Source organism: Aquarana catesbeiana, linkage group LG01 (genome assembly GCF_042186555.1).
Source record: "Aquarana catesbeiana isolate 2022-GZ linkage group LG01, ASM4218655v1, whole genome shotgun sequence".
NCBI classification, from domain to species: Eukaryota; Metazoa; Chordata; class Amphibia; order Anura; family Ranidae; genus Aquarana; species Aquarana catesbeiana.
Window position 1 is genome coordinate 92,210,309 of NC_133324.1, and position 16,973 is coordinate 92,227,281.

Below are 16,973 nucleotides of genomic sequence, written 5' to 3' on the forward strand. Positions count from 1 at the left end.
AAAGTTTAAGAGAAATAAACTCTCTTTTGCATTCAAGAAGTGTCTGTTTTTTTTACCTCTTAAAAAAGAGGTCCATAATTTAATTTTATAATGCCCTTTTGTATTAAGAAATGTCAGAATGAAGTTGAACTCCAGGTTCATTTTTGTCTTGGTTACCTTTAAATGCAGTTTTCCATTCCTCATCTCGCAATCCTTCAATCTTCTTCCTCTCTGTGTGACCAGTCCCCTAAAGCTGATTCTCTTTTGCGCTCTCACACTCTGTCTGGCGTCATTGCATACAATGCAGGACCAGCAGTCGTGCATTATGAGTGAGCACTAGAGTTGGGCCGAGCGTCCCCGGTTATGTTCACACCAGAACTCACGAACATGTAAAAAGTTTGGAGCCGAGCCACAAACTCTATTAAAGTCTTTGGGATCTGAACTTGAAAAATCAAAAGCCCCCTTTTTGAAGGCTTATATGCAAGTTATTGGCCATAAAAAGGTTATGGGGGCTTGGGTACTGCCACGGGGGACATGTACCAATGCAATTTCTTTTTTGAAAAAAGATTGTTTTTACAAAAGCAGTGATTTTAATGATGCTTAAAGTGAAACAATAACAAAAAAAAATTCCTTTAAATATAGTACCTGGAGACCCCCTTAGTCTGCCTGTAAAGTGGCGCATCTGTACCATGTATAGAACCTGCTGCAGCAAAACGAACATTTTTAAAGAAAAAAAAATGACATTTAATTAGCCAGCAATACAATACCATTGCCGGCAATACAAAAAAAACAAAACAAAAAACGGCATAGGGCCCCTCCCCATCCACACCAGGCCCTTTGGGTCTGGTATGGATTTTAAGAGGAACCCTATGCCAAAAATGTTTAAAAAACAGTGTGGGGTCCCCTCCAAGATCCATACCAGACCTAAGGGTCTGGTATGGATTATGAGGGGAACCCTAATGCTAAGATTTAAAAAGCGTGCAGTGCATTGTAGGGCCCTTGGCGGGCAAACATCCCACTGAACGCCCAGCAAATGAGGGTAAACGGGCGATATTTGGGTCAAACTTATGCTTGGTCCGAACAGCTCGCCCAACACTACAGCCCAAAGTGCAGAGGGGAAGAGGTGAGTGCTACCTGTTAAGATAGTGAGGCATAAGGTAACTAAAGCTGCTCTTTAATGGTGCCCTGGACAAAATTGAGCATTTAATCCATGCAGGGCAAGGGGAGTGTTGAATTTTTCCTGAAATACAGTTTTAAATTCCTAGCACTCAAATCACGAGAAAGCAATGACTGAGCCTCAATATTCCTTCTATCTGGTTCTCCCAACAGGATGAGGACAATTCGCACTATGTTGGCAAACGTATTGTGTACACATGTAATAGTGGTTACACACTGGAGGGTGAGGCTTTTGCTGAATGTAAAGAAGACCTCCAGTGGCATGTTGGTGCCATGAAATGCCAAAGTAAGTAGATATTGAAAAGAAGGGGGGGAATTTGGGACTTTATATGAAACAAGACACTGAGGTAGATTAAATCAATCAAAATGGTAAGAATAATTTATTGGCAACATGAGAGGAGGTAGTAGAGTGGATAACATTAATAGTAGATAAATATGTAATTAGCAGAATTAAAAGGCATGATACAATCATAGCACAATAAAATTCATAATACAATAGCATTGTTACATATAATTAATAATGAACCAACAGTACACTCCAAAGTAGCTATATAATATTAACCAATATATTTTTTTGATGATTTAAACAAATCAAACCCATATTGGAATCATGGTTATTGTGGCATAGCATCCAATCGTGAAAAATCTCGACGCGTTTCGTGGATCGTTTCCACTCATCAGGAGCAAATATATATTGGGGGTACCTATGATAAACAATGAATCAATAATCAATGGTAATTGATTATAGTAGGAAGAGAAGGAACATAAAACAGTAGTCCTAACAACTCTTACCTATAGTATACAAGAGGATAGATAATGATATTGTTGATAAAAAACGTAGATATTCTGAGGTGAAAATTCATCCCCCCGGGAGCTGAGGTAACAAACAAGACCGATATGCAGGCCAGGTGGAAAAGTGAACGACCATGTTGGAAGGGGGTCACCTTACCATAACCGAGGTAATGGGGGTGAGCCCAGGAAACTGGTGAAGAACACAATAGAAGAGGTGGTGTTAATAGGGTAGAGCGTGGAGCAAAGCTAGAAGGTAAGGAGTAGGGGAAAGGAAAAGGTGTGTGGACACTGGGATAAAAGCCAAGGTAAAAACCCCAAGGTGAGAGTGGAAAGGACTGCCAATGTGACACATGAGAGGTAGCAAACCACCCTAGGTTGAGAAAAGAACCTAGAAAAAGAATTAACCTAAAGTGCCGTAATAGAATAAGAGGTGAAGGATTACCATGTGGAGTGAGCCTTGGTGAAAAATGAGGCAGGGAGCAATCTCCGGAAAGGGGTGTAGTGGTGAGGGGAGCCCGCAGCATCGTCAAGTATGGATACCAACGTCACGCTGAGGATTGCGCAACTCATGGGAAGAGGGCAACCCCGTCCGAGCGACCCGCGCTCATAAGAAGGCGCCCGGCATCCCACGTGTTGTGCGCCGATGAAAAAAACAGACACGTAAGCGTATGGCGTCACTGATGACGCCGGACGTCAAGCGTGTGGGCGTGGCGTCGACGCACAGCGGGAGCGAGCCAGCGATCCCATGACCAACCGGCCAGGAGATTGGAGGATAGCCGCGGTGTGCGTCGCAGCTCCCGGAAGTGGATGGGATCACCCCCTTCTTAGAGGTGGTTGCCTTACTGGAAGAGTACAACAACCCAGGAATGATACCAGTATAGCATGTATCTATACTGACTGCATTGGATGATATGACAGAAAATAACCAAGTGGTAAAATAAGATAGACCAGTGGGTTGTTTCCATCCCTATTAAACTTAAGAAGAAATTAAAAATAGGTGGGACTTTATATGAGCCGTGACCATCCAGTACACCGGTCTCCATCCCTAAATATTATTGAAAAGAAGGGGGGGAATTTGGGACTTTATATGAAACAAGACACTGAGGTAGATTAAATCAATCAAAATGGTAAGAATAATTTATTGGCAACATGAGAGGAGGTAGTAGAGTGGATAACATTAATAGTAGATAAATATGTAATTAGCAGAATTAAAAGGCATGATACAATCATAGCACAATAAAATTCATAATACAATAGCATTGTTACATATAATTAATAATGAACCAACAGTACACTCCAAAGTAGCTATATAATATTAACAAATATATTTTTTTGATGATTTAAACAAATCAAACCCATATTGGAATCATGGTTATTGTGGCATAGCATCCAATCGTGAAAAAGCTTGACGCGTTTCGTGGATCGTTTCCACTCATCAGGAGCAAATATATATTGGGGGTACCTATGATAAACAATGAATCAATAATCAATGGTAATTGATTATAGTAGGAAGAGAAGGAACATAAAACAGTAGTCCTAACAACTCTTACCTATAGTATACAAGAGGATAGATAATGATATTGTTGATAAAAACCGTAGATATTCTGAGGTGAAAATTCATCCCCCCGGGAGCTGAGGTAACAAACAAGACCGATATGCAGGCCAGGTGGAAAAGTGAACGACCATGTTGGAAGGGGGTCACCTTACCATAACCGAGGTAATGGGGGTGAGCCCAGGAAACTGGTGAAGAACACAATAGAAGAGGTGGTGTTAATAGGGTAGAGCGTGGAGCAGAGCTTGAAGGTAAGGAGTAGGGGAAAGGAAAAGGTGTGTGGACACTGGGATAAAAGCCAAGGTAAAAACCCCAAGGTGAGAGTGGAAAGGACTGCCAATGTGACACATGAGAGGTAGCAAACCACCCTAGGTTGAGAAAAGAACCTAGAAAAAGAATTAACCTAAAGTGCCGTAATAGAATAAGAGGTGAAGGATTACCATGTGGAGTGAGCCTTGGTGAAAAATGAGGCAGGGAGCAATCTCCGGAAAGGGGTGTAGTGGTGAGGGGAGCCCGCAGCATCGTCAAGTATGGATACCAACGTCACGCTGAGGATTGCGCAACTCATGGGAAGAGGGCAACCCCGTCCGAGCGACTCGCGCTCATAAGAAGGCGCCCGGCATCCCACGTGTTGTGCGCCGATGAAAAAAAACAGACACGTAAGCGTATGGCGTCACTGATGACGCCGGACGTCAGGTGTGTGGGCGTGGCGTCGACGCACAGCGGGAGCGAGCCAGCGATCCCATGACCAACCGGCCAGGAGATTGGAGGATAGCCGCGGTGTGCGTCGCAGCTCCTGGAAGTGGATGGGATCACCCCCTTCTTAGAGGTGGTTGCCTTACTGGAAGAGTACAACAACCCAGGAATGATACCAGTATAGCATGTATCTATACTGACTGCATTGGATGATATGACAGAAAATAACCAAGTGGTAAAATAAGATAGACCAGTGGGTTGTTTCCATCCCTATTAAACTTAAGAAGAAATTAAAAATAGATATACTTTACTTTCTACATGTTCTAATCAAAGTTATTCTTCTTGATTGGCCAAGGCATTGTAATTACTGTTTTTACTTGATGTATTTAGCGTTCAAAAAAATATTACACGGCTATGTAAGCTCATGAGGGTGACTGGTAACATCTAGCTGCCTAACCAAGTCTTAAAAAGACAGTTCTGCAGGGTGAAAATTATTATTATTTGAATGCTGCAGAATAATGCCCATGTATCAACTACAGGCTTCTTGAGACTCCCTATGGGCATCAGATATCAATGAGTGGTTGGCAGTAGTGGATGCAAGCTAGTCATAATGGCACTGTCCTTTACTGTGTGCTCATTACCACGTTTATATTCCGCGACTGCTGCTGAACTATTAGTTAGGAAACCTAAGAAAAAAATCTTGAAACAGTTTCAAAGCTAAGCAAAGCACTTTTTTAAAATAAAATTTGAGATGAGTATGAAATGGTTAAAACACAATTTTTTTCCTGTCTGTGTGCCACTGGGGTCCCAGAGTCACAAAAAATCAAAGGAGATCTCCGCAAAGTAAGAGGCAACACAATGACATAGTGGCTGGCTAGGTTAATTGGCTCCTGTCTAAACTGGCCTTTGTATGTGTATGTATGTGAGGGAAGCTCCTTGAAGGCAGGGACTGATGTGAAAGAACATTATGTAAAGTGCTGTGTAAATTGACAACACTATGAAAATACCTGCAATAAGTAAATAATAAATCCTCTGTAGAATAATTGTAACTGGTGTTCCCATTGGAAGATTTCCACTCACCTCCTGTTCTGGCAGCAACCATAAAATTTTTGATTTTTTCCATCACTTTCTGTCCTGGAGACATTGGTCGTGAGGACAAATAGAGAATGTCACTCTCTCCAGTAAAGACTCAGACAGCAATAAAAACCTGACAGAGGTTCCCTCAATATTTTCCACCCAAATTTATTACAACTTAACCGATTCCCGACCGCGGCACATCGATGTACGTCAGCAGAATGGCACGGGTGCCGGTAACCGTAAATCCCTTCGTAATTCCAGGCTAGCGGGCGTGCGCCTGCCGCGTGCCTCAAGAGTGTGTCCGTGGGTCACATAGTTACATAGTTAGTCAGGTTGAAAAAAGACACAAGTCCATCCAGTTCAACCATAAAAAAAAAACAAAAAAAAAATATCGTACAAATGTCCACCGATGACCCGCGATCACGACGAGGAGAGGCAGAGCAGGCAAATGTAAACAAGGCATTTCCCTGTTCTGCCTAGTGACATCACAGAGATCTACTGTTCCCTGTCATCAGGAGCAGTGATCTCTGTCATGTCCCTGCCAGCCCTTCCCCCCTACAGTTAGAACACACCGGGGGAACACATTTAACACCTTGATCACCCCCTAGTGTTCACCCCCCTCCCTGTCAGTGACATTTATACAGTAATCAGTGGCTATTTTTAGCTCTGATCGCTGTACAAATGTCAATGGTCCCAAAATAGTGTCAAGTGTCCGATCTGTCCGCCACAAAGTCGCAGTCCCAATAAAAATTGCAGATCACCACCATTACTAATAAAAAAAAATTAATAATAAAAATGCCATAAATCTATCCCCTATTTTGTAGGCGCTATAACTTTTGCGCAAACCAATCAATATACACTTATTGCGATTTTTTTTTTTTATACCAAAAATATGTAGAAGAATACATATCGGCTTAAACTGAGAAAGAAATTTGTTTTTTTAAATATATTTTTTGGGGATATTTATTATAGCAAAAAGTAAAAAAGATTACTTTTTTTTCAAAATTGTTGCTCTTCTTTTGCTAATAGCGCAAAAAATAAAAACTGCAGAGGTGATCAAATACCACCAAAAGAAAGCTCTATTTGTGGGGAAAAAAGGACATCAATTTTGTTTGGATACAACATCGCACGACCGCGCAATTGTCAGTTAAAGCCACACAGTGCCGAATCGCAAAAAATGCTCTGGTCATTAAGGGGGTAAAATCTTCCGGGGCTGAAGTGGTTAAAGGAGTTTTTTGGTCACAGCATACAGCATTGTAATAACAATACAAACAATAGTTATATTTGGCAATCCAATATAAACTTACTTGAAAAATCTAATTTCATGTTGTGAGTGCTGCTTGTCTGCTGGCCTTCTTTCAACATTTTCCTGGATTCCCTGAATGCTTTACATCTTCTCCTCTGTTGTTTAACCGCTTCTGAACCGGCCCACGTACATTTACTGCGGCAGGGCGGCCCGGGTGCGTAAAATCGCGTACCTGTAGGTGATTTCGTGCACAAGGTTTAGGGAGCGCACGTGCCGCTGCCAGAGTGCTGCTCCCGCTATTATTGGACACAGCGGGAGCCAACCAGCGGGTCCGGCGGCCGCGACCCTCCGATCGTTCACAGGAGAGATGGATCAGCGGTGTGCCGATGTAAACAAAGCACACCGCTGAATCACGATTTCTCTTTCCCTCCAGTGTATCCAATCCCCCCACAGTTAGAAACACCTCCCAGGGAACACATTTAACCCCTTGATCGCCCCCTAGTGTTAGCCCCTTCCCTGAAAGTGTCATTTATACAGTAATCAGTGAAGTAATCAGCGCTAAAAATCGCTGATCATCGCCATTACTAGTAAAAATCTATCCCCTATTTTGTAGACGCGATAACTTTTGCGCAAACACACCAATATACGCTTATTGGGATTTTTTTTACCAAAAATATGTAGAAGAATACATATTGGGCGGCACAGTGGTGTAGTGGTAGCACTCTCGCCTAGCAGTAAGAAAGGTCACTGGTTCGAATCCCAACCATGACACAACCTGCCTGGAGTTTGCATGTTCTCCCTGTGACTGCGTGGGTTTTCCTCCGGGTACTCCGGTTTCCTCCCACACTCCAAAGACATGCTGGTAGGTTAATTGGATCCTGTCTAAATTCTCCCTAGTATATATGAATGTGAGTTAGGGACCTTAGATTGTAAGCTCCTTGAGGGTAGGGACTGATGTGAATGTACAATGTATATGTAAAGCGCTGTGTAAATTGACGGCGCTATATAAGTACCTGAAATAATAATAAATATTGGTTTAAATTGATGAAGAAATTTGTTTTTTTACATTTTTTTTTCTGGATATGTATTATAGCAGAAAGTAAAAAATATTTTTTTTTTTTTTCAAAATTGTCAGTCTTTTTTCATTTATTTATTTATTTAATTTTTACCACTTCAGCAAACTCTATCAAGAGACTTATTCAACTTTACGTTCATTTACTGTCTCCATCTCGGTTTCACATCATTGTGGTATTTTTCCCTAAACTTTATTCATTTTTCAGTTTCTTCTATTATCAAACTATAAAAAAAAAAACCTAATATTAAATCTTGGTTGATAGCGTTGCCCTTTATATCTGTCCTTCAGAGATTCAATTCTTATCCCTGCCCCTTTTCTCCATCCTTTTCTCCATCCACCCAAGGGGGTGGGAAGATGGAGTCTTTTTTTTTGTTTATAGCGCAAAAAATAAAAACCGCAGAGGTGATCGAATACCACCAAAAGAAAGCTCTATTTGTGGGAAAAGGACGTCAATTTTATTTGGGTACAACGTTGCACAACCGCGCAATTGTCAGTTAAGGCGACGCAGTGCCATATCGCCAAAAATGGCCTGGTCAGGAAGTGGGTAAAACACACCACCTGCCACCTCCCCTTAAAATGAGTTTTATACAAAAAAAAAGTGATCAGGTAAACCCACAAGGGCTTTTTTTTACCACTACTATTCCTTTATATTGGCTTTTGAAATTTAAAAATGCAGCAATTTAGAAATTGGATGAAAGGTTTAGCACTGGGAAACACTTTTTGAAAGATAAATAGTGCATTTTATATGCAACTATATAGATTAGACCAAAATGAGGGACAAATGAGGAAGAAAGAGGGACTTTGTTCCAAATCAGAGACAGTCCCTCAAAATCAGAGACAGTTGGGAGCTATGCTGAAACCTCTTCCCTCAGAAACTCTGAAGTTCAGAGGGCAGGCTCTGTGAAATGTGTGACACAGTAGTGCCTACTTACAGGACATAATGAACATGAGAAGTTCTGGACAGCCGCACTCAAATAGAAATCGCCTTTATTCAGTAGAAACAATAAAAGTACATGTATGCCACAGCAAGAAGAGGGAAGCTGACGCGTTTCACACTGCAGTCAGTGCTTAATCACAGCTATGTTAGCTATGATTAAGCACTGACTGCAGTGTGAAACGCGTCAGCTTCCCTCTTCTTGCTGTGGCATACATGTACTTTTATTGTTTTTACTGAATAAAGGCGATTTCTATTCGAGTGCGGCTGTCCAGGACTTTTCTCATGTTCATCGTTGCAAGCATTGCTGGCACCTGAGGCTTCCAGTCTGGTTGACCTCCTTAGAGCGGTGATTTTTTCCTTCCTTACTTACAGGACATAGTGACTACATATCACAGAATTCAAGGAAGTAAATGTGGGGGGATCTTTACAAGGTAAGTTTATAAACTTCAAGATCATTCTGATTAATAGGAAGGAGTAGGCTAGAGCTAATTGAAATGTGATGTGGAAATTAATATATGATTTGAAATGACCATAGATGGATTTTTAGGGCTCTCTTGTATCTGTCCAAACTATTTTCAACATAGTTATAACTTTATTTAAAACCATTTTTGCAGGACTTGCGTGTTCTTTGCCTCGGCTTCCAAGTGGCATGTCGGTTGCCCCGGAAAAGGGTTCCTACCAAGTCGGAGATAAAATAAAACTCTCATGCCAACAAGGCCTGAATTTAGAAGGTCCAGTGATCGCTTCATGCAGTTCAAGCCTGACCTGGAATCCTGATATAAGAGACATCCAGTGCACAAGAAAAGGTTAAGTGTGATGCAACCTATTGGTGTCATTTGGCCTGACATTCCTTAATTAGTTTAAAGTGTACGTTATGACCAGATACAGTTTGATAGGGAGTGATAGGTGTCCCGGGAGCTGCACATCCAAAGGGGGAATGGCCTGGCGGGGTCCAGGCTGAGACCGCCATTCACTATCACATAGCAGGCTTTGACCTAATGTGCGGCTCTCAGGACACCTATCACACTATACCATTGCCTAGAGCCATAGACAAGCTCCCTTCCCAGCCAGCACTCACAGCGGTGGGCACATTCCCACACAGCATGAGTGGCTCACACACATATCTTGGTTACCAGATAAACTTTGCTACATGCTAGTGAACACAACTTTAACAAATGGTAATATGGTAATGTAATAATGTAAACCGAGCTGAGACATTTCCTAGCTTCCTCAATCTCCAGTTCTGTTACTGCTCTCCTGATATTGTAAGGGTGGGCCTACTCCACTATTTGCATTCTGAAATAAAATTAAAATCCAGAAGTAAGAGTGGGCCATCCTTATAACCAGGGGCGTTGCTAGGCCTACTAAAGATATGGGGCTAGAGCCCATAGCAGCGAAGTAAAGAAAGTCATACGCTTGGGCGGGCATACACATGTATATAATAAAAATGTGTGTGTGTGTGTGTATATATATATATATATAGATAGATAGATATATAGATATCTATCTATATATCTATCTATCTATATATATATAGATCTATATATATATAGATATATATATATATAGATCTATATATATATATATCTATCTATATATATATAGATAGATATATATATATATATATATATATATAGATATATATATATATATATATACAAGAGGTGATGCAGAGGCTGCGGACATGGTACAGAAGATGTCAGAGGCTGCGGGCATGGTACATGGGATGTCAGAGGCTGCGGGCATGGTACAGACCACCTCCCTCCATCAGTACAGACCCCCCCTCAGTACAGACCACCCCTCCCTTAGTATAGACCTCCCACATCAGTAGAGACACCCCCTCAGTGCAGCCACCCCCCCTCAGTGCAGACCCCCCATCAGTATAGACCCTCCTCAGTGCAGATCCCCATCAGTATAGATACCCCCCTTCAGTGCAGACCCCCCATCAGTATAGGCACCCCTCTCCCCTCCCATAGCCCCCTGCACATGTCCACCTACATACTGTATAGTAAAAATGTACAGACCTCAGAACAGCGCTGACGGATATACTGTACACAGTGGTGTGTCCCTCGTGATCCTCCTCCTCCTGTGTGGATGTAAACAGAGAGGAGGGGAAGGCGCCCCCCCCCCCCAGCGACACCACTGCCTCGGGCTCCCACTGTGTCACTCAGGTTACGTGACATCACGGGTTGCTAGACCTTGGCTGGCTCTAGTAACCAGTACAGTGGCAGAACAAAAGTAAAATGGCTGAGATGTTAGTTATCTGCACGGCGCCCATATCCGCCACTGATGGCATCGCTTCCCCCAGTGAGAGACTCGGGGCTATGGGCCCCAGATTCGGGGCTATAGCCCCAATAGCCACCCCCTAGCAACGCCTCTGCTTATAACCATCTTAGAAGTTGTGCAGACCTGAGAGTTAAAGAGGAAGTAAACCCTGATGGGTTTTACTTCCTCTTTTGCTCGATGCAAAGCCTGCAAATAAAAAGCATAATGGGCCAGTATGCATCCCATACTAGCCCATTATGTGCCACTTACCTGCAAAAGAATCCGGTGATGTTCCCTGTGTAGGCAGCGTCCATCTTCTGGCCCCTCTTCCTTCTGGGCCACGGACTCCGGCTCTGTGATTCGCTGGAGCCGCGTGACGTCACTCCCGCGCATGCGCACGGGAGCCGCGATTAACGGCACAGGCTAGGGAAGAAATGGCACTTAGTTTCGTTTCTTCCTCGCGCCTGCGCCGTTGGAATTTTCGGCGGACTACAAGTGAAATAGCTCCTATACGGCGCACGTTTAGGAGATATTGCCACTACCTATAGGTAAGCCTTATTCTAGGCTTACCTATAGGTAGAAGTCCAAAAAGTGGGTTTACAACCAGCAAACTCACCCATTCCTCCATGTCTCCATGCTTTATTGGGTTGAGAAATCACTTTGGAAAACACCCACTTAGCATTTCTAGCTGCAGCCATCTTGAGTAAGGACAGATGGTTCTTGAAGAATTTACTTCCTGGAATCCATCTGTCCTTAGCTCAGGCATGCAGGCAGGAGGTTGTGCTCAGCTGAGAAGCCCCTTCTCCCCTCCTCCAGATGAAAGAAACTAATGCTCATGAAGGCTCCTGAAATCTAATGCCGCGTACACACGACTGGACTTTCCGATGACGAATCATTCCATCGGACATTCCGATCGTGTGTGGGCTTCATCGGACTTTTTACTTCAGAAAATTCTGACGGACCTAGAAATAGAACATGTTTTAAATCTTTCCGACAGAATCAATTCCTATTGGGAAAACTATTCGTCTGTATGCTATTCCGACCGACCAAAAACGATGCAAGGGCAGCTATTGGCTACTGGCCATTGAACTTCCTTTTTCTAGTCCCGTCGTACGTCATCACGTTCTAAACGATCGGACTTTGGTGTGATCGTGTGTAGGCAAGTCCGTTTCAGTGGAACACCGTCGGAGCTCCGTTGAAAAAAATGTCAGAGTTTCTTTCCGACGGAAAGTCCGGTTGTGTGTACGTGGCATTAGACATCATTTTGGCCTAGGCCAGAAACCAGGAAGCAACTGAAGAAATTAAAAAAAAAAAGTTTAAAATATAACATGCCTTCCTATCTATTTACTAATGCTACCAGCATAGGGATTAGAATACTTAATTTTGATTGAGAGTGTTTAGTTCTACTTTCCACCTGCTTTAATGGGGGTAGGACCTGGACCCTAAATATGGGTGTAACATGTAACATGCTCCAAAAGGTGAACTTATCCTTTAAGGCTAGGTTTACACCTGCAGTTAGGGACAGTAAAATCATGCAGTGTAGCCACTTTTTTAATGCCCACCAACCACTCCCCAGAAGCTGCAATAGCAGTGGATGGGGGTGTACACATGCTGCGGCTGTGATTTTTCTGCATCACAGCATGGCAAAAGTCATTCACACCCCCCCCCCCCCCCCCCCCCCCGTTCAACTATGTGGCGCTGTGCTATGTAAATGAGCCCACCCAATCAGCTCACCAAAAAGTATTATTACAATTACAGTTTGCAAATTATATAAAGTTATCTATGGCCAATCTTAGCCTGTTTAAAGTGGTAGTAAATCGCATTAAAAAAAAAAAAAAGTCAGTTTAAGTCATAATGTGTTAGTGTGCATCGTATACTAGCACAAATGACAGACTTACCTGAAAACAAAGCCCCCCCAGCGGCGCCCTGTCACAGCTGAAGGTGCTGCCATCTTCACCTGGTCTTCCTCCTGGGTTCATGGGCTTGGGCGATATGAATTGGCGAGCCGGCGATGATGTCACTGTGCATGCGCACGGGAGTTACTGTTTACAGCACGGATCTGAAGGAACGGCACGGGTGGCCATTACTTCAGAGCGCACGCCCCAGTGACGTCACCGACTGCATCTAAAGTAAATATCTACTAAACGGCGCATGTTTAGGAGATATTTACTGTACCTATAGGTAAGCCTTATTATAGGCCTACCTAAACATCATACATGGGAGTTTACTCCCACTTTAAGGAATAATAAAGAATGGGGAACAGAGGGGATTGTGTGAGGTGGGTTCTCTTTCCTTATTAAACTATAACACTGCTAGGGGGTGCTGGAGCCATTGCAGCAATATTTTGTTACAATAAAGTGTAATGTAGGTGAATAAAAGGTGACTGATTCGAGTACCCCTGGCAGTGTTCTAGTTTTTCTCAATACCTGTCATTGTCACTTTTCCTGGATCGCTTGACATGCATATAAACGTGAAGACATATAGAAAGACATAAAAGAAATAAAGTGGTATTTGTTGATAACCTTTATATGGCATTATATTTTTACTCCTGCAGTCACCCCAAAACCAGATGAAATAAAATGCAAGCCATGGGAAAAAGTCCAGGAATCTAAGTGCACTTGTAAAATGCCAGCTGACTGCGGGTAAGATTACAACCTTTTCTGGGACCAAATTGTCTAGCAGTAAAAAGGGTCGCTGGTTTGAATTCCAACTTACGACACTACCTGCCTGGAGTTTGCATGTTCTCCCTGTGCCTGCGTGGGTTTCCTCCGGGTACTCCGGTTTCCTCCCACACTCCAAAGACATGCTGGTAGGTTAATTGGCTTCTGTCTAAATTGGCCCTAGTATATGAATGTGAGTTAGGGACCTTAGATTGTAAGCTCCTTGAGGGTAGGGACTGATGTGAATGTACAATGTATATGTAAAGCGTTGTGTAAATTGACGGCGTTATATATGTACCTTAAATAATAATAATAAATACCAGCCTTGTGATATCCTTCCTATTAATAACACTGACCTCCTTTTTACCAGCCTGGCCAGTAAAATGCTAGCCAGTGGTAATCCTAAGGCCCTTTTCACACTGGGGTGGTGGGGGGCGTCGGCGGTAAATCGCCGCTATTTTTAGTGGTGCTTTACCGTCATTTTAGCGGCCGAAAAAGGGTTAAAACCGCCCGCAAAGCGGCGCTATGCTGGCGGTATAGCCGCGCTGCCACGTTGATTTCAATGGGCAGGAGCGGTGTATACACCGCTCCTTCAGCACTCCAAAGATGCTGTTTGCGGGAGTTTTTTTTCCCTCCTGCCAGCGTGCTGCTCCAGTGTGAAAGCCCTCGGGCTTTCACACTGGAGACACAGCAGCGGCGGTTTCAGGTCGGTTTGCAGGCGCTATTTTTAGTGCAATAGCGCCTGCAAAACCGCCCCAGTGTGAAAGGGGCCTTAATGCATACAATATGTACATTCCATTCAGGTGTGACTGGATAGTTTGTGGTCTTTATTTAGCTTTAATTACCTTGTCCAAGGCCAACACCTAACAGGAAGGTTAGGGGTCAGAGGTCAGTCTCTCATGGTATCTGGGGTTGATTTACTAAAACTGGAGCATGCAAAATCTGGTGAAGCTCTCCACAGCAACCTATCAGCTTCTAATTTCAGCTTGTTCAATTAAAGCGTTTGTTAACCCAAAAAAATAAAAAAATGCTGCTCCTGTTCCTTTAATGTGCTTGCTGCAGCATGGTGCTTTTGCTTTTTTTATTACTTCTCTGTATCTCCTAAAATACCTGTTTGATCCTACCAGGTCCTGGCTTCCTCCCTGAGAACTGACTACGATTATCATGGCTGCTTAGCCAAGATACCGTGGTCAGAATGTGTGTCTGCATCATCTGCAGGTCTCCTCTCTCCTCTGTGCCTGTCTTCATCTCCCCCCTCCTCCAGGAATCAAAGTTATGTTTTAACAACATAGATGTGTGGTTGTGTACTGTCTGCAATGTTTCTGGTGGGTTTACACATCATTTTTATTTGTTGTTTTGTCGCTGCACGGCCAAAGGGGGAAAGATCACAGATTCCTCTTCTGACGTATCTTCCATACATCAGAAGGAATCTGGGCACCTCCTACTCAGCTCCCTCGGTTCTGAACTGCAAATAACAGGGGACACGTTACAGAGATTATAACTACAGATTACAGGTATTTAAAAAAAAAAAATGACATGCTGCACTGCTTAGGTGTCAAATGTGTGATAAATTTAGGGCAATTGGGTTAACAACCACTTTAAGCTTTGAGAAACAAACCTGGAAGCTGATCGGTTACTAATAGAGCTGCACCAGATTTTGCAGTTTCCAGTTTTAGTAAATCATCCCAAGGTCAACTTTGGCTCCATGTCAAAATGCCACATTACACGTAAAAAAAAAAAAATAAAAAACACTTATAAGTCTGACAATTGGGAAATGTCTACTCCCAGATGGCTTTACTTTTGGATTTTACAATATATTTGCCTCCCTCCTTATTTTCCTTCTGGCACACACTTTCACTTCCATTGATGCAGTTTACCCCTCACCCCAAATGCTAGCTGCTGGCTGGCCTGGTGGATCAGGTATATCCTCCAAGAGTAGGGGTCAAGAGGCTTCCCAGTAGGTCTGTGTTGTTGAATACAGGGGTGAGGGGACTGGGTAAAGTAAATAGACATAGCTCCCAACTGTCCCTGATTTCGAGGGACTGTCCCTGATTTGGAGCAATGTCCCTCTGTCCCTCATTCCTCCTCATTTGTCCCTCATTTTGGTCTGATCTCTATAGTTGTATATAAAATGCACTTTTTTATCTACCAAAAAGTGTTTTCCAGTGCTAAACCTTTCACCTGATTTTTAAATTGCTGCATTTGTAAATTCCAAAAGCCAAAATAAAGGAATAAAAGTGGTAAAAAAGAGCACTTGTGGGTTTAACCAATCTTGTTTTATGTGTACAGTTCTACTTTAAGGGGGCGTGACAAGGGGTGTGTCCTGTTGGGAGTTATGAATAGATTATGACGTTCCATTCCATCAATGCAGTTCACCCCCCTTTACCCCAAATGCTAGCTGCTGGCTTGCCTAGTGGATCAATGATATCCTCTACAAGAGTAGGGGTTAAGAGGCTTTCCAGTAGGTCTGTGTTGTTGAATAGAGGAGTGAGGGGACTGGGAAAAATAGATAGATTATGAGGTTCCAGTCCATTGATGCAGTTCACCCCCTTTACCCCAAATGCTACCTGCTGGCTGGCTGGCCTGGCAAAATCCTTCTTTCTGCAGCCACCCTTAAGCTATATAACTTCTATATACTCCTACCTTAAATGGTAAGGTCACCTTTGTACACTTTTTTTTTCTAAATTCCAGCTCCCCTATGCACCAATATAGCATTTGTGTACTTTTTTTTGCAAAAATATCAAAGCTTTCCATTAAATCTACAGTCGCTTACTTTTCTTGTCCTAATCCATGTTTCCAGACGTTTCCATTCGTAATGTCTTCTTCCTGATCAGACTTTACGTCATGACACAGGAAGGAGTTGACCAGCTGACCTCATTAGCACACACCCTGCATCATCCACCCTCCCATTCCCAGGTGCACATTTTTAAAATGAAATGCAATCAATCAGTGATCACCCTTCTCACTAAATACACTATAGAATCTGATTGTATATTGTGTATGGCCATGTTTATACACCTAAAATTACTAGTTGTGCTTTCAGTGCCATTAATTGTTAACGGCACACCAAACACAGAAGCAAACACACATTTTGCCTTGTGGAAAAACGAAGGGCAAATGCTGCAAAACACACAGTAAAAAACACACAACCCACAAAACGCCAAAATGTCCCATTAACCACATGTAGTGCAGCCAATTGAAATCAACAGGCTGCCCTATGCGTGTCACAGGAAAAACGAGACACAAAACGTTCGCTCCCACTATGCTAGATGCTAGGGGCACGAAATTGGTGCGGTAACACAAGAACAATGAGGCTCCATTCATATATGTGCATTTCCTTGCATTTTAGAAATGCGCTGCAACAAAAATCACAGCAAAAAACGCACCAAGCTCCACTCTAAAAAAACGTTCTGAAGATTCTTTGGGGGGATTGTTGTGTGTAGGGTAGCCCATTCAGGTGGATGTGCTGCCCTATGTGTGATGAGTGAAAATGCTCCTAAACGCCTCCCTTCCTTGCT

At 42.9% G+C, this 16,973-nt stretch overlaps 1 protein-coding gene across 1 annotated transcript in view; it reads left to right on the plus strand.

Moving 5' to 3' along the window:
* The window catches only part of C7 (complement C7), a 101,549-nt gene that overhangs the window by 79,947 nt on the left and 4,629 nt on the right, over positions 1-16,973 (plus strand). Inside the window, exons 14-16 of the mRNA XM_073621727.1 lie at positions 1,309-1,441; positions 9,145-9,336; positions 13,350-13,437. Of these exons, the coding sequence (XP_073477828.1) occupies positions 1,309-1,441; positions 9,145-9,336; positions 13,350-13,437 (413 nt within the window). The remainder of the gene's footprint in view (positions 1-1,308; positions 1,442-9,144; positions 9,337-13,349; positions 13,438-16,973) is intronic.